At 41.5% G+C, this 24,289-nt stretch overlaps 1 protein-coding gene across 5 annotated transcripts in view; it reads right to left on the reverse strand.

Moving 5' to 3' along the window:
- Window positions 1-2,519: 2,519 nt before the first annotated feature.
- Window positions 2,520-24,289, reverse strand: part of KRCC1 (lysine rich coiled-coil 1) — a 34,582-nt gene continuing 12,812 nt past the window's right edge. Inside the window, exons 2-11 of one of the 5 annotated variants that reach the window (XR_004645930.1) lie at window positions 21,398-21,504; window positions 15,696-15,803; window positions 15,434-15,608; window positions 14,410-14,688; window positions 13,154-13,253; window positions 10,815-11,762; window positions 6,656-7,495; window positions 5,973-6,175; window positions 4,915-5,019; window positions 2,520-2,832 (exon numbers count right to left, since the gene is read on the reverse strand). Coding sequence is in view for 2 of the 5 variants with exons in the window: in XM_034772296.1 (XP_034628187.1) it covers window positions 10,958-11,762; window positions 13,154-13,253; window positions 14,410-14,688; window positions 15,434-15,608; window positions 15,696-15,803; window positions 21,398-21,504 (1,574 nt within the window). In the remaining 3 variants the exon portion in view is untranslated. Of the gene's footprint in view, window positions 2,833-4,914; window positions 5,020-5,972; window positions 6,176-6,655; window positions 7,496-10,417; window positions 11,763-13,153; window positions 13,254-14,409; window positions 14,689-15,433; window positions 15,609-15,695; window positions 15,804-21,397; window positions 21,505-24,289 lie in introns of those variants that run through there. The other 4 variants (XR_004645929.1, XR_004645931.1, XM_034772297.1 and 1 more) reach the window with 4 other exon arrangements.

Below are 24,289 nucleotides of genomic sequence, written 5' to 3' on the forward strand. Positions count from 1 at the left end.
CATCCGAGGCCCTACCGACCAGGCTACTAGAATGTGTCACACACCTTCTAGGATCAAAAAGCTCAGGTTTTACTTGAAAATGAACATTTGGACACAATTCTGTTTTCACAAAATCATTCCGAAAAGTTTTGGTTTTGTTCCAAAAAGTTGCCACAAAACAGAATTATCACCCTCCAGCCATCTCTAGTCATAACCTCCACTAGGATAAACTAACCTGGGTCAAGATCAGTCAGCAGGTGCGTAACAGAGCTAGGAACACTACCACCACTGATTTTAAACAAGTAATTTCAATTAATTTTCTGCATCATTTAAGATAATTTTTAGTATCAGGAAAACATTTGAATAGGGGATTCTTTTGCTGATGTGGCTGCTTGGTTTCTTCTCTGCCATCACTTTGAGCTCAGCCCCTCCAGTTCCCCTTGAAACCTTTTAGACTGATTTCACTTCCTGTTTGAATTTCTCCTCCTCAAGCTTCAAGACTTTGCAAGAGCTCTTACACTGTTCATCCGCTCTAGATCCTTAGGGTCTTCTCTTCCCTCTCTCCTCATGGATCCTTTTATCTACTTCTCCCATTGTTAACTTTACACCCTTTTTTCAAACAGGCCCCTATGCCTGAAGCAGCCTTCTGCCTCCCACACGCCAAAAACAACTTACTCTCCTCCTTCAAATCTTCCACTGCCCAAAAGTCATTGCTTTGGTGAGAACCTTCCTGTGCGTCCCCCACTCAAGGTCTCTTTGCGTTTCTAGGCCTGAATTGCCCAGCATATTATATTTGTTGGAGTTAGATTATAATAAGGACCTTTTGTCCTTACACATTGTGTAAAGCAGTGCACATATAAGGCATTCTATGAAATAAAAGATGATGATGATGGATGTTCATAATCTGATGTGTATGGGATAACTCTTTGCACCTCACTAGTGCATAAACTGTGATTTTATTCTGAAAAGTGACTAGGTAGAAATGACACCACCTTACTCAGTGGATCTGCTCTCTGTTAATGTTCAGAAACACAAGGGCTGGCTTTAGTGACAAAAATAAAAAGCTTTTCCTCCTGCTAGTCCTAGTAGCAGGGCATAGGGTCTGAGGTTGTATATCACTAAGTTCATTGTTAGTAGTAGATGTTTTACATTGTTCCAAAGTATGCCAAGCACTTCACAGGATGTACAGCAAGGGACATGACCAAACAAGTGACAGTAATAAAGCAGTAAAATAAAATTAATGGAGATATCCTATCTCCTAGAACTGGAAGGGACCTTGAAAGGTCATCAAGTTCAGCCCCCTGCCTTCACTAGCAGGACCAAGTACTGATTTTGCCCCAGATCCTTAAGTGGTCCCCTCAAAAATTGAACTCACAACCCTGGGTTTAGCAGGCCAATGCTCAAACCACTGAGCTATCCTCCCCGCAGAGGGACAAAGCAATACAATCACATGTGATGTAGCATATGTGCGTGCACAACATGACCAATCAACAGGTATTATAACCGTGTAGTACTCCTGGGGGAATTCTGCGCTACTGAGTGGACACACAATTAATAAGCCATGCATAATTTTATTTTTTTGTGCAGAAAAAAGCTTCTGCCTAAATGTTGCTGTAGTTCTGCCTTTTGCCCACCAGAGGGCGCTGTGATGCTAGAACACAGCAGCCGCTCCCAGCCAGCTAGGGAAGAGAAAAATCCTTCCTTCTTCACAGTGTCTGTCAGGCCAGGTCAGAATACAGGGGCTATGGGGAGACAGACAGCATGGAGTGCTGGGGGGGGGTCAGAAAGGGGCTCATAAGGGCTAGTGGGAAGGACAGACTGGGCTGAATGGGAGTGGAGGCACAGGACCACGGGGGGGGAGAGAGGTACAGGGCCACATGGTGATGGGGGAGGGTGCTTGAGCTACATAGGGACAGAGGGTGGCTGAGTGGGGACACAGACATATGGGGACAGGGGGTGGGGGGTACAGGGACACATAGGGACAGGGGAGTGAATGGGTGGGGGCACAGACACACGGGGATGAGGTACAGAGCCACATAGGGATGGGTGCAGGGCCACCTGGGGATGGGGGGAGTGCGTGTCTGAGTGGGAATGGAGGGACACACGTTGACGGGGGGGGGGAAAAGAGGTGCAAGGACACATCAGGGACAGGGGCAGATGTGCCTGACTCAATGGGAGAGGCTAGGGGTCAGCCAGGGTCTGCATGGGGGAAGCTCCCTAACAATCTCTTCTTGCCCCCCCCCCCCCCCCCCCCCAAAAAAAACCATTCCATCCATTTCCCACCCAGACCCAACAACCCTCCAAGTTCACAGCCAGGCCCCTTCCCAGCAATTTACTTCCCTCTCCCTCAGCTCCTCCATTACCCCTGACTCCCCCAAGCCTTTGCTCTGCTTCTGAGGGGTGTGGGAAATACAGTTCTGTATTGTAGTTTAAATGAATTATTACTCAGAATTCTGTATTAATATGCCTAATAAGGAATCTTTTTTGTTGGTCTGTATTGTTACAGACATACTTGCTGACTGGTATTTTGAAATAAATGACCAAAAATAACTGCAACTGGTGGGATTATATTGTGTTATTTTGACAAATAAAATATGCAGACTTTTAAAATAATTTTTAAATTTTTGGCACAGAACTTCCCCCGGAGTAACGTAGATATAATTGTTTGCTCATTTCTTGAGGGCACAACTGAAGAAGTGAGTCTCAACTAGGGACTGGAAAGAGGGTTGTTGCTTGGTGGACCAATGAGATCATCTGGATTAACGTTCTCAGAAGAATTAGGTAGAAAGTTGGGCAACTCATCTGGGATGCTGAGATAGCCTCTCCCCTGTGTTGTTTCTCTGCGCTGTACACCTGTAAAACACAAGAGAGGCTTTTGAAATCCATTGAAGTGTCTGAAATCTTTTTGAATCAACATGAAGGTTGACATATGAGCTACTCCATAGGGCAGAATGAGGAAGGGTAGATGGGTTCAGGGTTGACACTGAGAAAACGAGAACCTTTCCCTCTGTAAAGTATTTAAACACATTGCATCTATTTTTACTGGGGAGCTGAATGACTGGAATTATATTTTACGATGGGGACCCAGTGACCTCTTATGGGTTCATATATTTTCTATTCTAAACCCTGAAAAAATAAAAATTAAAACAGCCTCAAAAGATGTTTAAAAGGACACTGCCAAGTTGTTTAGACCCATAGTCAAGAGTTTTGCAGAGCCGAACATGAATAAAATTATTTTCAGTTAAAAAAACGGAATAAAAGTATTAGGTATTCCCCCTGCAGTGATGGGCACTCAACTCCAACAGGAACTTGCTGGTGCGCAAAAACCACAATGGACTAGAAGCAGAAAGTGAAATCAACAAAGCCACTCTCCCTGTCGAAGCTGAACGAAGCATAAAAAGAATACAATTGGTGGCAAGGTAATTAGATTTCAATATGACAACTGAGTATACAGGGCTGTTAGTACAGAGATTTTAAAATATTTTTTAAAATTATCTTATATTTACAGTATTCCTTGCAAGAATTACAGGATTAAACATAAATCAACAGGGCTGGGGGGAGGTAAGTGATGTTTCCACCTTACTCTCTTGAGTCCAGCCTACACAGAGATTTGAGATCAGGCAGTAATCTTACATACAGTGGCCCTGATCCGCCAATCTGATCCACGCTGGCAGATCTCACACTTGTGCAGTATTCTATGGACATCAGTCCATGTGAATCAGACTGCAGGATCGGGGCCAGTCTGTGGTCACCAACATTCGCAGGCGTATGAATCGAGGATGGAGTCATCTATCTACTGTAAATATACCAGGCATTCTAAGCTCAAAGCAGGGATGAAGGCCTCTCCAGCACTGCTTCTGCAACCATGAAAAAGGATGTGGCTGACATCCGCATGGATGTGGAGAGATAGGGAGGAAGCATTAATTCTGAATATCCTTGACTTTGGTTATATTCACTCAGAACTGTAATGTTAATTTAACAGGTGTCTTTTGCTTTTTTTAAAAATGCTCCTGCAGAGCATTAGCCCCTTGTAAATGCATTCAAAGGACACACGTACAAATTAGAATGGCAACAGAATCATAGAATATCAGGGTTGGAAGGGACCTCAGGAGGTCATCTAGTCCAACCCCCTGCTCAAAGCAGGACCAATCCCCAACTAAATCATCCCAGCCAGGGCTTTGTCAAGCCTGACCTTAAAAACCTCTAAGGAAGGAGATTCCACCACCTCCCTAGATAACCCATTCCAGTGCTTCACCACTCTTCTAGTGAAAAAGTTTTTCCTAATATCCAACCTAAATCTCCCCACTGCAATCTGAGACCATTACTCCTTGTTCTGTCATCTGGTACCACCGAGAACAGTCTGGATCCATCCTCTTTGGAACCCCCTTTCAGGTAGTTGAAAGCAGCTATCAAATCCCCCCTCATTCTTCTCTTCTGCAGACTAAACAATCCCAGTTCCCTCAGCTTCTCCTCATAAGTCATGTGCTCCAGCCCCCTAATCATTTTTGTTGCCTTCCACTGGACTCTTTCCAATTTTTCCACATCCTTCTTGTAGTGTGGGGCCCAAAACTGGACACAGTACTCCAGATGAGGCCTCACCAATGCAGAATAGAGGGGAATGATCACGTCCCTCGATCTACTGGCAATGCCCCTACTTATACAGCCCAAAATGCTATTTGCCTTCTTGGCAGCAAGGGCACACTGTTGACTCATAGAATCAGTTTGATTGTATACCATTGTATGAGCCATCATATGTACCATGTATCAGAACAATAGGAAGATTTATGTACTTTATACAGCTACTCACCAAAACTAATACAAATACACGTCTCTGTGTGTATCAGATTAAAACAAACCTTACCAGAGACCTGCAACCACCACACAATATGGGGTGGGGGATGTGGGGAGTTAGAGGGGGAAAATCAACAGACTTACCATACCTCCATAGGGAGCCACCAGCATTATTCAATGTTGAATGCGACAAACCAAGCCAGCAAGCATAGCACAGCAAGTGGTGGGAAGCTCATTTTCATGGGCCCACTAGACAAATAAACACACATAGGGCAGAATGGGTGGCTTTAAGAAGTCACGTTTGCAGCATTTCACAACTATCCTTAATCTTACTAAAGTCAGAAGATTCAAATTTGTTCAAATCCATTTTTAGGCACCTAAATGGGTGGCCTTTGATTTTCAGAGGTGCTGAGCACCCACAATTTCCAGTGAAGTCAACTGGAGCGGCACGTGATCAGCACTTCTGAAAACCAAAACAACTGATTTAGGTGCTTAAATTTTTACTTCTTATTATTATTTAAACACAGGGGTTAGAACATTTGAGGCTCAGGTTACATTTCTCCTGTGATCAATCAATGCAACACAGGCACATTCTGGCTCATACTCCAGATACATACATCTTGCTGTTGTGATCACATTAAACTACACTAGCTCTGCACTTGTGGGAACTGTGGTAACACCAGAGCCCCTCAATGAGAGCAAAGACATGTAAGTCATTTACCTGTGTAACAGTTTCTCTTTGTATGCCCAACACAGGGTTACTGTATACAGCTTTATAAAAAGATGTTTGTTACAGTTATGCTACCTCTGATAGATAACAAGCCTGACAGAACATATTATATTGTTACATATATATGCTTCCATCCTGCCATCTTTTGTGCCCTTCCATAAAACGGAACTAGTGGTTTCAATCCAGTTGCCAGTGCGATACGGGCAAGGCTAAGAGCAGTCCATGCTATTAAATCATTACAGATATTGGTGTAAAATAATAGCATAGGATAAAAACTACAGCAGACCAAACAGTCATTATAATGAAAATAGAGACTGGACATCAGCGCAAAAGTATATTCTGAATTTCTTATTCCCCACTGACATTAGCTTTCCTGTTTTGTCACATCTGAAGAGAAGGGGGACAGCGCAAAAGGGAAGAGCAGGAAGGGTTATGCCACTGTGACTACTTCTGCACTAAATACTGTACGTACCTGATGCCTTGCAAGCACCCACTCCTTACAGCCAAGCTGCACACTGTGTGTATAGCTTTGCACGTGTTAGCCTACATAACACCTTTGCCACAGGAACGGCTGAGACAGCAGAGAGAGAGAGAGGAGTGTGGTTGATGTGTGAGGTCTGCCCAGAGCTCTCTTCTTTCCTTAGGATGAGAGATTGTTTTCATTCACCTGCTAATCTAGAGAAAAAAAAAAAAAAGAGAGAGAGATACAAAATAAATAGAGCAGCCAGTTACGAATCTAGGGGGACATTCTCCCTCAGATTTGAGGGTCTGAATCTCATTTACAATAGAGCACTTTTACATCACTCTGGGAGTCAAAGCACCTTAAAACAGATGTATATATATAAACTATGCCAGCACTAAGGCATATTACCTACATACCTTGCCCGAGCTGCATAAAGGGGCCGTAGCGTAAATGAGAATCAGGCCCTGCGAGTTTTCATCTACTAACAATTCAGAACTGTACTGAACCCTCTAGTTCAAAAAGCTGCATGATGGTGAATAATGGAGATGGATTTCACAGACTAACACATGGATTTTTATGCCTGATTTGGCCTTGAATGGTACATTAAACCAAGAGAGAGACATGCTAAGATTATGCATCCCTATCCCTTAAATGTTTAGGGCCTAATCTTTCAAGGTGCTGAGCACTCTTACCTCTTGTTGGAGTAGTCCTGTACTTGGGTGAAGACTTCAGGCAGGATTGTAGTCACTCAGTACCTTGTGGGAGTGGGGCCTTAATGAGATAATGTGAATGAAGCCACCACCAGTGTGGCTGTATGTGGAGGGGATCGTGTGGCAGGTGACTTGTTAAGCACACTGGTTAAAAATGGTGTTGAAGTTGAGAGCGGGCTAGGCAGGCACAGGAAAGCACTATGCATGAGCAGAAAGGCCTGGTGCAAGTTTCACAGCATGGGTCTGCCCATTACTTCAGTCCTGACACGCAATACTCCCTCTTTTCCCTCTTTAGAGGAGGCGGCCTGTTTGTGCAGCAGAGAATTTCACATTCTAAGATGAGACCAGAAAGTTCAGTTTGACTTGGGACACAACCACATCTCTAGAGGTGAAAGAGCTGGCACATGAAGCCCTACGTGTTCCAAAAGCAAGTAGTGATTCTGGGTGCTCAACTTGAGACACCTTAATGGAGCCTGATTTTGAGAGAGCAAGTCCTCGGCATGCTCTGAAAATCAGGGCCCTTTAAGAGGTCTCCAAGTTTGACACCCCAAAATCACAAGTCGAGAATTTAGGCCTAACTTGCTGCTCCAGTTTATCACATGCAGCTCGTCATGCATGGAACAGCAGCAAAGCTGGTTACGTGCTTTTCCTGTAACTCTCTGAAATGAAGATGCTCCTGCATTTATTGAAAATTTATCAGATGGCGTTTCAGCCCAACTTTTGATCTGACAAGAGTGACTGCCAAAGTGAGTTCATCTTTCTTTTAGCTGTAGGTTGAACCTTCTCTAGAAGGAATCGTTCTCTGTTTGTTTTTAAGACTTTCTGCAGAAAGGGAAAAAAATTATGGCATTTATACTCATTTTTGGACATCACTGTACATATCTACATATCTTTATTTATAGAAATTTTTATAAGCCTATAACCATAGTATCTGCACTTCTCACAAAAATTAATGGATTTAGCCTCACGACACCATGAAACTATTATCAGCCCATTTTTACAAATGGGGAAACTAAGGCACAGAAAAATTAAGAGAGTTGCCCAAGGTCGTTCGGAAAATCTGTGGAACAGTTGGGAAGAGAACAGAGATCTCTTGAATCACAGCCTGATGCTTTCACCTCAGTACTCTGATGGATAAACACAATTTTTAAACCAACAGTCACTAACTTTTAGAGGGATCCAAATACAGATGGTGGGCTCCATTTCATGATTCAGAGGTTCAGGACGTTTAGAATTATATGCTCCCCATTCTAAAGAGGTATTACTAAAAGCAATAGAGCATAAAATAAATAAGATATAGAGAAAACCCTAAACTAATTGACAATGATCATTTAGCTACTTCACTGAAATTTGGTCCCATTTTTTTAAATACCGCTAAGCATTTTTACCACAGTAACATGAGTAATAACACAAATGTTACTTACAAGAATTTTTGGAATGCTTAACTGTCAAATTAATGTCTTATTCTGATATTTGAAGCATTCTGAAAATTTGTTCACCTGATATATTTTTATATCTATGGTAATATCCCTACGCAATTAGACTAACCCAGAAATAAAATAAATAAATTGTACTTCTTATATAATAAATTTGAACTACACAGTTATAGGGGCTAGTTGAAGGGCATTATATTCAGACCATATACTACATTTAAAATAGAATACCCCTTAATCTTCACTTTATAAAGATTCTGCCAGGGGAGATTTTCAGGAGAGATTTTAAAGGCCTAGATCCTGACTCAGCAAGGTAGGTTAAGTGCACAACTAAATTTAAGATGTGACTAGTCACAATGTACCTTGCTGAGTTGGAGGCATACAAGGTATATTCAGAAGTTCACATTTATCTTTCAATTGTACACTGTGCAGCTTTCAGATGACATCATTCTGCTACATATTCTATTTCACAGTCAACCAGACTTTTCTCCTGCTCTTGAAAGTGCAGGAGAGAAGTCCTATAGCCTTTTTCAAACATATCTGTATTGGATATCACAATGGATATTTTAATGTACCACATACCAGGGAGAAAAGACAGGTGGGCACAGGAAATACTAAAATCCACCCTAAATATACACACTCGTTGCACTCACACAGCACATTTTAACTGAGGATCACCACACTCTTTACAAACAGTATAGCTTACAACCCCTCTCTTAGAGGTAATTATTATTATACCTGATTTACGGATGGAGAAACTGAAGCGCAAGGTGAAGTGACTTAGGCAAGGTCATGTGGAAAGCCATGGCAGAGCTGGGAATGGAATCCAGGAGTCGTGATTCCCAGTCCCTTGTTCTAACTGTTAGATTATCCTGTCTCATACTGAACCTACATTCAAGCAGTCCTAATGCAACAATGAAGTTCAGAGTTAAGACTGAAAATCTGCCCATAGCTCAATCTTGCTGTCTGTCTAAAGACCCTTGCCATATACAAGTTTAGACAAGAATGAGTTACAGATTAAGTCCCCGATTCTGCAATCGGATCTGTGCCTTAGACTTGAATAGGTCTCCATGCAGATGTCATTGTCCATCTGTGCAGATCTGATTGTAGAATTGGGGCCTTCGTCTGTGCCTCACCTCCAAATTCCCATGCTTTTGTGGTTTCAATTAGATTAATAACCTAAAATTGGCATATTTTCCTTTAGTTATCAACAGTATCTAGATGCTTTTGCAACTGGGGAAGAAAAAAAGCATATGATAGTTGACAGTTAAAAACAGTATATATGGTAAACATGTACTTGCAATACACGGCAAGTTTTTTTTTTAAAACAGGCTTGGTAATTGTTTTAAAATGGACTGTTATATAAATACCTATTGACACAAATTTGCAAACGCAGGCAAATAAATATCTGGAAAAAATATGAACCACATCCATTATTTATATAATATGAATGGCTAGAAAATTATAACGTCTCTATATAAAATAGAGATCCATCTCACATATGCTGGATGAGAACGTTTGACAAGTAGCATGTGCAGCATTTACACGGCAGACCAATCGCTCTTTGGGTGAGCAGAACAGCATTTTAGAGTCAATTTAAGACTCCTAAAGGTGAAAGAATGACAGCAAAGGAAACTCCTATCCTCCTTTAGCCAAAGACCCCCAGACATCACAGGCCAGTGGTTTTCAACCTTTTGTTGTTGTTGTGTGGACCCCTAAAAAAATGTCAAATGAAGGTGTGGACCCCTTTGGAAATCTTAGACATAGGAGGTCCGCAGACTACAGATTGAAAACCACTGCCACAGGCAGACGCTGTGCATGCCCCTCCCGCACTGCTTTGCTAATGTGACCTAACCCTGCCATAGAAGAACCATCTGTAGGGGTGCAAAGGTAGCTCCAGTCTCAATGGCCCATTGAACCAGAACCTGAGACTACCCATGAGAGTAGCACAAAGGCAGCCTGAGAATACCAGCTCATTTCATGTACCACAAGACACCAAATATTACATTAGTTTTCTATCAAAAGGATCTAGTTTCATATTGTGAATGAAGAGCTAATAAAATGTTATTTCTAACCCCCCACCAAGTTGTTCTTGAATTTTTCAAGTATTGTTGGTTTGTTTTTCAAACCAAGCTCTATTCCACCACTGGTAGTTGCAGATTTTAAGTAAATTATCTTGAATCAGAGTGGCAAACACTACTTAGCCTGGAATTACCAACTGAAATTGATTTTGCATATGGCACTTTATCAGTATTTCCTAAACTAAAAATTTGGATCATAGCTATGAGAAAAATATACTGGACAACATATGTCTAAGAATCAGTTACATGTTTAATAGACTCTCTCTTTTCACTCAGAACTGGGTGAAAAAAACAACAGTTGTAAATAATTGGAACCAAAAAACCTAAATATTTTCCACATTCCCCTTTAAAAAGCCTTTAGTGAAACTGGAACAGGGAGGATTGGGAACACTGTGTACTTGTCATTTATTTTGCAAGATTCTGTATACTAATGGAATAACCACCAAATTCTCCATATTAATGCCAGTAATATGATTTGGAAGAGACAATTCATTGTGATAAAACTCCAAAAGGAATGCTATAGCTACTGACCCATATTTGAAGTACATTCAGAACAGATTATAGGCTTTCAATTCATGTTGTTGTATGACTGTTGTGTGTATGAGATTATTAAAAGCTGATTCATACCTACTACCCAATAGTTTCAGAAGTCAGGCTTTTTCTCGCTTCCACAGAGTGGGACAAAAATTATTGAGTCATAACATAGTACACCCCATGGTTAAGAGAGACTACAAAAAATACCGACTTCATAAAGTTAATCAAAACCTCTATTAGAATCCCAGGATCGATTCATCCCAAAGTATCTCTTCTTCTGTTTTTCCATCAGGCTGTGGTTTCCTTCTATCCTTTTTATGCTTTCTACTCTCCTTCTCAGTGGGTATTTCTTTAATTCTTTTGTCTTTACTGTGCTTTGATTTTTTCTCGTGAGTTGAATCTGTATCAATCTTTCTTCGCTTTTGCATTTCACTGTCCTTTCCAGAATCTGTCTCTTCACTGTTTTCCTTTTTCTTCTGCTTTGTGGCTTCTTTGTTGTGTTTCTCTTCTCCTTCCCCAGTGTGTCTTTCCCCCTCTTCATGTTTCCTTCGAAGCTTTCGGCCTTTCCTATAGGAGCGGGTGCTATTATCAGAAGAGATGTGTTTGTAGCAGTCACTGGATTCAGCAGATGATAGGCCATAGCTGTCATCTTTGAAAGGGGTCACCTGAGGTGTTTGCATTTCTGAATAATATTCCTTGCTGTCATGACCTTTAGCCATGTTTTCTAGTCTTAGCCTATTCTCATGAGCTGGTGACCAGCACAGCGATCTGTTTTCAACAGCATGTGATGACATATATGTTTCTGAAAAGAGGATGGAATGCTGTCCTTGTTCAAATGTAACATTGGAAGATACAATATCATCACAATCATTTACTACTTCTAACTCGTAGTTTTCAAACTCTTCCTCTTCTGCTTTTCTGAAATATGTTTTTGGTTCTAGTCCTCTAGCTTTTTGCACTTTAATGTAATCTTCTAATTCATCTTGAAAGGAGTCATATGTTTTCTTGGAATTCTTTATGAGGTTGACAACCATGGTTTCTCTGCAAGAATCAGATATAAAATCGTAGTTACTAAAACTAATCTACTTTTTGGCCTGTTTCCTTTTTGAACTATTGTAGAATGTCAGGTAAAGACTTTTATGTCTTCCTGGTTCAGATGTGGAATGTTACATGGTACACCTCTGACCCGATATAATGTGACCCGATATAACACAAATTCGGATATAACACGGTAAAGCAGCGCTTCAGGGGGGCGGGGCTGCGCACTCCGGCGGATTAAAGCAAGTTCGATGTAACGCAGTTTCACCTATAATGCGGTAAGATTTTTTGGTTCCCGAGGTCAGCGTTATATCGGGGTAGAGGTGTACATTTATACCAAAGCAATTAACTAAGAGGAGAAGATGCCTTGAAAAGCACTACATAAGTGCTAAGTATTATTATTAAGACCAGCAGTTTTGTCCTGTTTTTTTTTTTAAAAGATGTGACTGGGGGAATGACTAGATAGGAAAGGAAAGGGAAAAAAGGTGGGGGGGGGGGGGGGGGGGGAAAAAAAAAAAAAAGATCCTGTGTCTTCCCACCTTTCTGTGGTACAGAATCCAGGTAGTAAAGGATGTATGAATGTAGAGAGAGATTAAAACCACAAACTGTTAAACTAGTTGGACGCAGAGATTTAAAGACGCTCTCTATCTAGATTGTAAATAACTAGTTTTACTATATTATGTATATTGGTTGTTTAATATTAACAGGGTCTGTTCCCAACAGGTGTTGGGCGTGCAGCAACTTTCATGAAGGTCAATGGGAGTTGTGGGCTCTCCACAGTTTGGGGGGATCGGGTCCTAAATTGCCACGGCAATGGTAACCTTACATTACAGACCATTCCCTCCAAGGATGATTGAACACAGAAGGCTCCATTCTGAAGTATGTGGTGCTGCCTCCATGTGGCAAAATTAGTAAGGACAAACTGCGCAGGCCTTTTCCACTGGCAAGGAACATCTAAAAGTGTGTGTGTGTGTGTGTGTGTGTGTGTGAGAGAGAGAGAGAGAGAGAGTGAGTGAGTGAGAGCAAGCGTGCTTGCTCTGTGAGCTGATCTGGGGAGCGGAGAAGGGAGAGAGATGATATCACCCAATGGTAGATACATTTTTGATCTGAGTATGATTTTTAAATTGTTGGCATCTATTTAAGTCAGTAGAATAAATGTGCAACGTCAAAGCCAATTAACAGAGCAGCCACCAGAGGATACTGCACAAGATGTTCCCCCCCTCCACCCCTTCTACTCTTTAACAGGAACTTTAAAACAGTGCCGTGGTGCAGCCAGAGATATACAGTTGGAACATAAAAACAGCCAGACTGGGTCAGACTAAAGGTCCATCTAGCCCAGTATCCTGTCTTCCAACAGTGGCCAATGCCAGGTGCCCCAGTGACAAAAGACTTACTTAATCTGATGTTTATTTCCTTGCATGTGGGACTGGTACATTTCTATAGACGTAAGAGTGATGTTACATATAGGACATATGTAGTTACCAACTCCAACTGCTGAAAGAACAGAGAGCTGCAGGTTAAAGAGATTGCAAACAAACAGCAAAACGCAAAGCACCTTTTGTCTACTCCCTTATGCAACTGTTATTTTATAGAGACAGCATCCTCCTAAAATCTTCTACAGACAGATGTAAAGTTTCTGCAGTGAACAGATTTTGTTTTGTTATAGTTAAATGAGAACTTGAGTCTGTGATAGTAAACCTTAAAGCATACAGTATATTATGGGCATGATCTAAATAACGAGATTATTATTTATGGACACTGATGATTATCTCTCTGTCTATGATATTTCTAGAGTGTCTATTACCTTGGTACCTAAGTGCTGACAAGAAGGATAGCTGTGCTGGAAATTGAAGTATTATTGTAAATACATGATGTGGATAAAGTATAAGCATTTACAATATACACTGGACCATCCAGTCTAAATACAGTAGTATTAGCTCAGACAAGGGCATCTCCCGAGTAGAGAATGCTGGATGATACCTAGAGAAATTTCAACATGGTACATAATGGATGTAACATATGTAGCCTCAAGTGAATACACGGTAAGGTCTGAGGAAGAAAGGCTTGTGCTTTATTAAGTTACGTCATTCCCGCCCCTTAGAAGCTGAAGCATCAACATTTCCAAACACTGCAAAATCAGTAAATAAATGCCCCACCTCGAAAGCCAACAACCTTAACTACCAGGCAAATTCAGCAAACACACCCAGCCCCAACAGGCTATTGTTTGGCATCAAAGTGAATTCCTCGAGTTTATTTATGATCAACTGCCTGATTCATCTAATGAGATCTGAAATATATAAATGGCAACATTTGAATAAGGAGTCAGATCCAGTTCTTGAGTTCTAGTATAGGAAGGGCTGGCAGTTCACTCACATAGGGCCAGATCCGGTTCCCATTAAAGTCAATGAGAGTTTTGCTGCCAAGTTCAATAAGAACTGGATTTGGACCTCAGTGCCATCAGGAAATATTTCCAAAGCAAGGTGTTCAGAGACCATAAAATCTAGCAGTGCACCGCGCAAAGAGAAAGGAGAAAACAAACTAAGTCTAAAGCAGAGGAATGAGCCCTCATTTTCTTGCACAAATCAAACACCATCGAACATCCAGCTACAATCAGTGAAGACCCTGGAATAATTCCCCATAACTTCCTTACCATTTGCGCTGGATTCCGCAGGAACAGCTTCCTCTCCCATCTCCGCCATCATCTTCTTCCGGGCTTCGTTCCTTTTGTGCTTCTTGCCAACATAATGTTGATGGGCCATCAATGGATTATTGAAGGGAGCTGAGCAGAGCTTGCAATACTTGTCTGGATCATTTAAATCCAAAGCAATGCTAGAGGATGACGTGGACTCTTCAACATTAGGATCCTGGGAGGGCTTCTCAGCGGAGGGCTGCTGGAGTGCCAGAGATGTAGAAGGACCAGCGGGGGAACCTGTTAATAGTACAACAAAGGAAAGTGTGGAACAGTTCTTGGAACCATGTAAATATAAATATTGAACTACTGGAGTCGAAAAGGGAGAGCAGAATAGCAGCCCTGTGGCCTACAGACTACAGTGTTCATGAGAGAACATAATCCTCAAGCTCTCTCCTCTCACAATGGGCTCATAGGACACGTGAGCTTCTCTCACCACCAGGTCACCTTCTTCCAGCTCCTGCAGGTATCCTGAGCGGGTGGCATGAGAACACAAAAGATACTTTAGGTTTCAGCCCTAGGACTTGCACAAGGCGCTAGTCACCGTTGTGTGTTCTTGAACTGATTTTCTTAATAATTAGTAATACTAGTTTAGCAATTAGTATTATGCCTGCTAAGGGCTGCAATCAACCCCCGCAAAACCCCAAGAGTAGAAGTGTTGTTATTTGCATTTCACAGAGGGAGAAATGGAGACATTTGCCTACAGTCACAGTCAGTGGAAGAGCAGGGATTATAACCCCAGGGTCCCTGACTCCCAGTCCTTTGCTATGGACTTGCTGACTCTGATTAAGCAACAATGTCTTCATTCTTTCACTTGATGGCTGCATCTTGAGTTGTCATACCTACTGCCACACTTCAATACACTATATAAGCACAGAGAAGCAGTAGTGCTGGGAAGATGATCAATGCCTCATTTTATCTGTTTCAGAGAAGTGACAATAAAATACATGCACCATGTAGAACGCAGAGCCCATTTAGTTCTCACCTGTTTGTGGTTGAGTGCTCTGTGCAGGCACTTGAGGTTGGTCTCCTGATAATTGCTTCAGCTTTTTGGCATGTATTTTCCCCAGGTAATGAGACTGAGCAACAACGGGAGAAGTAAAAATCATGTTGCAAAGATTGCAATATTTGTTTTTGTCCACTACTCCACTCCCATCCACCTGAAACCAAAGACAAGCAGTTGAACCCTTGTAACTGAGAAGAGCTCATTTAACATCTTAGCCAGAGATCTGAAGAGGAAACGTTACCTGAAAGTTCACACAATCTGGTCTCTTCTGTTTGCCAGGTTCTTGTCCGTCATCTTGCTCACTGCGCATTTGAAAATAAAGGCGAACTTTCTGAGCATGCTTTTTGCCCTGGAAATAGAAAAATTCCTACTCATTAACAAGAACCTCATGTGCTGACTTACCAGAAATTAAGATTTGCTTTGTCAAAATCTGAGAATTCCCCCTGTTCATTCCCTTCCTTCATGGTCACGGAGAGAACAGGAAGCTCTGCACTGCCCTCAGCATGCTCATAACACTTGCAGCTCGGCATTAAGACAATGACTATAATCTAAATCTCATGCTTCAAGGCTTCAGCTGGTTATCTGAAGGGGTCAGGAAGGAATCCCCCTCCCCCTCTTCCCTGTATCACAATTGGCCAGATGTATTCTGGGTTGGGGCCTTTTTGTTTGTTTTTTGTTTTGCCTTCCTCTGAAGCATGAAGGATGGGCCATAGCTGGAGACAAGACACGGATGCTCTGAGGTGGTTCAGATAATCCTCTCAGATGTTTGGTGGGTAGGTCTTGTTCACATGCTCAGGGTCAGATAATCCTAAAAAAAATGTACTGGTCCATTACTAGATGGAAATGATAGAATTATCAGTAATGATGCAGAAAAGGCTGAAATGTCCAACAAATCTTATTTCCATATTTGGGAAAAAGCAGATGATATAGTCATATCATACGATAACGCTCGTTCCATTCCACTAGTATCTCAGGAGGATGTTAAACAGCAACTTCTAAAGTCAGACATTTTGAATGAGCAGGCTCAGATACCTTGCATCTACAAGTTTTAAAAGAGCTGGCTGAAGAGCTCACTGAACTGTTAGTGTTGATTTTCAATAATTCTTGGAACACTGAGGAAGAAGTTCCAGAAGAAAGCAAATATTGTGTCAATATTTATAAAGGGGAAATCGGATAACCTGGGTAATTACAGGCCCGTCAGTCTGACACTGATCCCTGGCAAGATAATGGAGCTGCTCATATGGGACTTGAATAATAAAGAATTACCAGAGGGTAATAATTAACACCAACCAACATAGTGTTATGGAAAGTATATATTGCCAAACTAAGTTGGTAACTTTTTTAGATGAGATTACAAATTCGGCTGATAAAGATAATAATGTTGATAGACTTTTACAACAGTTTCATCAAAAAACTAGAATATAAAATTAACATGGCACTTATTAAACAGGTTAAAAGCTGGTTAACTGATAGGTCTCAACATGTAATTGTAAGTGGGGAATCATCATACAGTGGGTGTATTCTAGTGGGGACCTGCAGGGATTGGTTCTCTGATTCATGCTATTTAATATTTTTATCAATTATCTGAAAGAGAACATAAAATCACTGCTGATAAAATTTGCAGATGACACAAAGATTGGGGGAGTGGTGAATAAAGACGAGGACAGGTCACTGACAGAGCAATCTAGATTGCTTGGTAAACTAAAATGCATATTGTTTTCTTGCATCCAATCTGACAAATGTAAATGTATACATCTAGGAACAAAGAATGTAGGCCATATTAATAAGACGGAGGACTATCCTGGGAGGCAGTGACTCTGAAAAAGACTTGGGGATCATGGTGGATAATCAGATGAATGTGAGCTCCCAGTGTGATGTTGTGGCCAAAAAGGCTGACATGATCCTTGGATGCATAAACAGTGGACCCTAAAGTAGGAGCAGAGACATTGTTTTACCTCTGTATTTGGCACTGGTGCAATCACAGCTGAAATACTGTGTCTGCTGCTGGCGTTCACAATTCAAGAAGGATATTGATAAATTGTAGAGGGTTCAGAGAAGAGCCATTAGAATGATTAAAGGATTAGATAACATGCTTTACAGTGATAGACTCAAGGAGCTCATGATATTTAGCTTAACAGACAGAAGTTTAAGGGGTGACTTGATCACTGTCTAGAAGCATCTACATGGGGAACAAATATTTGACAATTTGCTCTTCAATCCCAGCAGAGAAAAGTATAACATGATCCATTGGCTGGAAGTTGAAGCTAGACAAATGAAGACTGGAAATAAGGCATAGTTTTTTAACAATGAGGGTAATTAACCATTGGAACAATTTATCAAGGGTTGTGGTGGATTATCCACCACTGGCAATTTTAAAATCAAGATTGGATGTTTTTCTAAAAGATCTGCTCTAGGAATTATTTTAAGGAAGTTTTATGGGCGGTGTTATACAGAAGGTCAGACTAGATGACCATAGTGGTCCCTCCTGGCCTTGGGATCTATAAATCTGTCTGGGGTTGGGAAGGATTTTTTCCCCGGGTAGACTGGACCTTTGGGGGTTTTCACCTTCCTCTGCAGCATGTGGCCTGGCTCTTTTGCTAGGATCTTCTGGGCATATCTCACCTAATCAACTGCATTGGTAATGTCACCTCAGTCTCCCCTGTTCTCTGCTTAGGGCACATAACTGTTTAGTCTCCTGAGGACTGAAATGCTTTGGTCTAACCCAAGTTATCGGGCTCAATATAGGGGTAACTAGGTGAAATTTAATGACCGGTGATACACAGGAGGTCAGACTAGATGATCTAATGGTCCTTTCTGGTCTTAAACTCTATGAAACTATGAAAAGCTGCTTTCATACTTACAGATTGTATTGATATAGCAAGAGAATCACAACTGGACAAAGACTGTTTGTATAATAATATTTATTAATCATAGAATCATAGCACTGGAAGGGACCTCGAGAGGTCATCTAGTCCAGTCCCCTGCACTCATGGAAGGACTAAGTATTATCTAGACCTTCCCTGATAGGTGTTTGTCTAACCTGCTCTTAAAAATCTCCAATGATGGAGATTCCACAACCTCCCTAGGCAATTTATTCCAGTGCTTAACCACTCTGACAGGAAGTTTTTCCTAATGACCAACCTAAACCGCTCCTGCTGCAATTTAAGCCCATTGCTTCTTGTCCTATCCTCAGAGGTTAAGAAGAACAATTTTTCTCCCTCCTCCTTGTAATAACCTTTTATGTACTTGAAAACTGTTATGTCCCCCCTCTGTCTTCTCTTCTCCAGCCTAAACAGAACCAATTTTTTCAATCTTCCCTCAGAGGTCATGTTTTCTAGACCTTTAATCATTTTTGTTGCTCTTCTCTGGACTATCTCCAATTTGTCCACATCTTTCCTGAAATGTGGCGCCCAGAAATGGACACAATACTCCAGTTGAGGCCTAATCAAGGTCCCTTCCAGTTCTAGGAGATGGGATATCTCCATTAATTAATCAGCGCGAAGTAGAGTGGAAGAATTACTTCTCGTGTCTTGCTTACAACACTCCTGCTAATACATCCCAGAATTATGTTTGCTGTTTTGCAACATTGTTACACTGTTGACGCATATTTAGCTTACAGTCCACTATGATCCCCAGATCCCTTTCCGCAGTACTCTTTCCTAGGCAGTCATTTCCTATTTTGTATGTGTGCAACTGATTGTTCCTTCCTAAGTGGAGTACTTTGCATTTGTCCTTATTGAATTTCATCCTATTTACTTCAGACCATTTCTCCAGTTTGTCCAGATCATTTTGAATTTTAATTCTATCCTCCTAATCACTTGCAACCCCTCCCAGCTTGGTATCATCCGCAAACTTTATAAGTGATGAAGATATTGAACAGAACCGAACCAGAACTGATCCCTGCGGGACCCCACTCATTATACCCTTCCAGCATGACTATGAACCACTGATAACTACTCTCTGGGAGCGGTTTTCCAACCAGTTTTGCACCCACTTTACAGTAGCTCCATCTAGATTGCATTTCCCTAGTTTGTTTAGGAGAAGGTCACGTGAGACAGTATCCAAAGCATTACTAAAATGAAGATATACCACATCTACTGCTTCCCTCATCCACAAGGCTTGTTACCCTGTCAAAGAAAGCTTCAGAGGAGAAATCCCAAGTTGCCGATACAATGCCACCAAAGAGAACGAGATGTTGCTACACACAAGTTCAATGCTGGCTAAACACTGACTCAAAATACTATCAGTATGGAAAATAGCCTTTCCCCTGTAATGGTGAAGTCATTAGGATATTATCTGCATCCTCAGCTGAGGTCAGATTCAACAAAGCATATGTCTGCACTGCAAAAAACAAAACAATGGTGTGTTCTTAGCTCAGGTTAACTATCGGGGTTAAAATAGCAGTGAAGACACAGCAACTCTGTTTTTAACTCAGGTTAGCAGCTCGAGTTCAACCTCAAGCTCCCCTGAAGGCTTTAAGTTGAATTGCTAACCCAAGTGAAAAGCTGACTTGCCACGTCTTCATTGCTATTTTAACTCAAGTTAACACACTTTTTTTTTTTTTTTTTCAGTGAAGACATATCCCAAAAGAGAGAAACTCATGCTGAAGCCTGATCCCTATGAGGTGCTGAGTGTCTTTGACTCCAACTGAAGTGAACAAGAGTTAAGGGAACACGGCACCTTGCTGGAGCAAGTCCTCAGTTTCTGCTAGTAGATAACAATAATGAACTCCCAAGGCAATACACATTCTGAACTTCTTTAACTTGTGAAGATTGAGCGTGAAGAGATCGTATTGCTTTGGCTGAAACTGGAAAAAATGCTCGTGCCTGGGAACCTCTGTACAGACACAGGATCCCATGTAAAGGCAAAGTACACTTTATGACATATAAAGTATTCATCCAAGATATTTATTAGTTCCACGACTAAAAGCCTTCCGCATGATTTATAGTTCACTGTGTCCTATGTGATCTACTTAGAACATGTGTACTAACTGTCCTCGCCCACAGACAACCTGCCAACCTTAAGCATATTCTCACCAGCAACCATGCACCGCACCATAACAACTCTAACTCAGGAACCAACCCATGCAACAAACCTCGATGCCAACTCTGCCCACATATCTACACCAGCAACACCATCACAGGACCTAACCAGATCAGCTACAACATCGCCGGCTCATTCACCTGCACGTCCACCAATGTTATATATGCCATCATATGCCAGCAATGCCCCTCTGCTATGTACATTGGCCAAACTGGACAGTCACTACGCAAGAGGATAAATGGACACAAGTCAGATATCAGGAATGGCAATATACAAAAACCTGTAGGAGAACACTTCAACCTCCCTGGCCACACAATAGCAGATGTTAAGGTTGCCATCTTACAGCAAAAAAACTTCAGGACCAGACTCCAAAGAGAAACTGCTGAGCTCCAGTTCATTTGCAAATTTGACACCATCAGATCAGGATTAAACAAAGACTGTGAATGGCTATCCAACTACAGAAGCAGTTTCTCCTCCCTTGGTGTTCACACCTCAACTGCTAGCAGAGCACCTCACCCTCCCTGATTGAACTAACCTCGTTATCTCCACACTGATATATACCTGCCTCTGGAGATTTCCATTACTTGCATCTGAAGAAGTGAGGTTCTTACCCACGAAAGCTTATGCTCCCAGTACTTCTGTTAGTCTCAAAGGTGCCACAGGACCCTCTGTTGCTTTTTACAGATTCAGACTAACACGGCTACCCCTCTGATACGTGTACTAACTGTAACTGAGCCTAATGGTCACAGTATGCAACTCCGGTCACCATCCAACCAGGATGATGAGTCTTGGATAACTCACTACAAAAAGCCGTAAGTGACCCACATGCAATGCAATTGTCATTGAAAAAAATATAGGTAGCATTATGTAGGAGGATACTGACATACGCTTATGGCTTACCTCGTAATGTGAAATTCTTTGGGACTCAAACTGCAGCACAGCCCCGCACACTTTACAGAAGGTGTCTGTGAAAAGATCTTTTCTCGTTGCCTCATCCAACGTACCACCTAAAATCAAAGGTTAAAGAGAGGAGCAGTCAGTAACTAGGACGAGAAAGATTTTCATTTCTTTACTTAAGAGACATATCAGCCGCTGTTGATGTTCACATATTTACATCCAATGCAAGATGATGAAACAAACGTCCATTCACTGAACTGTGATATATTAAAGCAAGAAATCACATAGAGCCTGGTTATGTTTTCAAAGGACTACTGCAAAGCTACCTAAACCATCTCACCCACAAAACTGTGGCTCTAGTGGACTTTCAAGGTATTAGTTATAGAAAACCATAAGTGTACTTGGACCTTATAAAAATCAAGAGACAGCAAAGATTCTGCCCTGAGGGCTTAGAGTCCAGTTCAGATGGATTGGAAACAGTTTGAAAGGAAAGGGATGGGAACAGGCCCTAAATAGGCCTGATGTAGTACACAGGTCCTGTGCTAGCCCTCTGCACAGGGATGAATTTCACCGTCAGTGTGGGAAGGCTTGGCAAAAGAAGTGCGTTTTAAAGGAGATTTGAAAGACGATGAGGAAGTAGCTAGACACATGAAAAGAGGAAGGCAGTGAGGCCTTGTCAAGAAAAGTTGCACTAGTTTACCTTACATTGGTTTTTAAACTGATTTAGTTAAACTGAGGCAAACCCCTATGTGAATGCTTTTTTTCAGTTTAAGAGTGGTTTGTTCTGGTTTAGTTTAACCCTCGTTGATTTAGGGTGGCCTACACTTGAAAGTAAATTTGAATCAAGGTATGGTGTGAATTTAAAGCACAGTAGCTGTTCCATGTGTGGACACTCTTGTCCCAGAGTATCTTATTCCCATTTAGCTTAATCCAAGGTTGACTGTGCTTGAAATTCACACTTAATCCAAATTAATTTTCAAGTGTAGATAAATTCTTAAACTAAACCAAAAAAAGCCACTCTTAAAATGAAGTAAAAGTGTCCACATAGGGGTGTGCATTGGTTTAAATAAATGAGCTTAAATTCACACCTCAGTTTAAACCCAGGCAACTTTCTTGTGTCAACAAGCCCTTAAAGGGAAACATGGAAGTGAATATAACAAGTGCAGTTAGGAGGGATGTTTGGGAAGAGGAGAGGAGGAAACGAGAGGAAACACAGCCAGGCACTGAATTGGCAGGGCCTTGACGATCCCAGTGAGGAGACTGAAGCAAAGAACAAGAGCAAATTTTAATGTCTCCACTAAGGGGTGCTCTCATACACGTAGGAGGAGGAAACAGCCCTTGGGGATTGGAGTCACCAGTGGAACTGCCATTCAGCAACAGGAAAGGAACATCCAGGAGAGCATGAGAAAGGAATGCGCCAGGTAATATGTCCAGGAGCACAGGGGATGAAAAGGACCATGTGGATCGCCAGATGGCCTGTGTGACCACAAACGGTAGGGGAGGTGTCAGGTCTATGAGATGCTCTCTGTTAGATGGTGGTCCACACTATGAAAAAGTTTGGGATCCCCTGGCTATGAACATTTTATTGCTCTGAATGATATTCCCTCTGCTAACGCTAGGGAAAACAGAGTCATTAGGTTATCTGTGCATACAAAATACCCCCGTTAGAAAAGAGTGTTTTTAGATATATTCAAACACTTCTATTAATCAAGCATGCATATAAGTACAAGCAGTACAACGTAGGAATGAACTGACACTTGCAGTCATCTCACTGAAAAGGGACATCATTTGTGGCTCCTACAGAATGGAAGCCTGAAGCATGGGACTATAAAACCACTTTGCATGCTGCTTTTATATCAGTTTAACAATCCAAAGAAAACCTTCTACCACAAGTCTTGATGCACTCACACAACGTGGGGATTTGCAGATGCACAAATCTTTTATTATTTTATCTACGCACATGTACAGCTCTGACTTGCACACAACTACTGGTTGATCTATAATTGCAACTCATGCGCAGGGACCTTTAAAAATGTGGCCCTTACAGTCTCTTGGTTTGGGCTCCCACAGTGACTATGTGACAAATGTTGCTTTTCAGCAAGATGTCCACCACCAGTCATTGGCTCAAAAATATTATTTCCAAATACAAACTTTATTTTCAAACACTTTTCATGAGTTACATTGGCCAGATGCTTAATTCTAATCATGCTTTTCATTTCTCTAGCACTATCCATCCAGTGACTGTAAAACACTCGGAGATTCATGATGTATTTAGTCTCATCCCTGTCAAATGGAGAGTGTAAAATGACTTGCTCCGAGCCACACAAGAAGTCCAACTCAGAGCTGGGAAGAGAGCCAAAATTTCATGATTCTCAGCTCTGTGCTTTAGTACAAGCCTACCTAAATCTACGTAAGTTAGGAACTTTCAACAAAACTGGATCAGTTTGCGTAAAGGAAGGCCCCTTATCCTGCATAATTAGCAAGAGCACTGAACAGTAAAGGGGATGTCTACACTGGGGAAATATATATGGAGAACTCTTTTTAAAAAAACTGAATTGGAATGTAAGGGAACACATGTGATAATATTGCCATGGGCAATGGCCGCCTTATTTGCCATTGGAAAATGTTTGCAATATTTCTTGTTTTGAACAGGGAAACTCAGACAATCTTTCCTGACCCACTCAAGAACATTAATCGTAAATATGGTCTCATGACCGTAGAGCCACAATGCACAGATTTCTTAGCAGAGAAAAAAAGTATGCAAAAATGTGCTGTCAAATATTTCTATAGCACACCTATGAATCCTGACATGGAGTGCAAAAGCAAAAGAAATGTTGTAGTGTTAGCAGCAGGGAATACGGATCTGGTGGTTTCAGGAAACAGAGTTGAAACAAT

This window comes from Trachemys scripta, chromosome 5, assembly GCF_013100865.1.
Source record: "Trachemys scripta elegans isolate TJP31775 chromosome 5, CAS_Tse_1.0, whole genome shotgun sequence".
Taxonomy (NCBI): Eukaryota; Metazoa; Chordata; order Testudines; family Emydidae; genus Trachemys; species Trachemys scripta.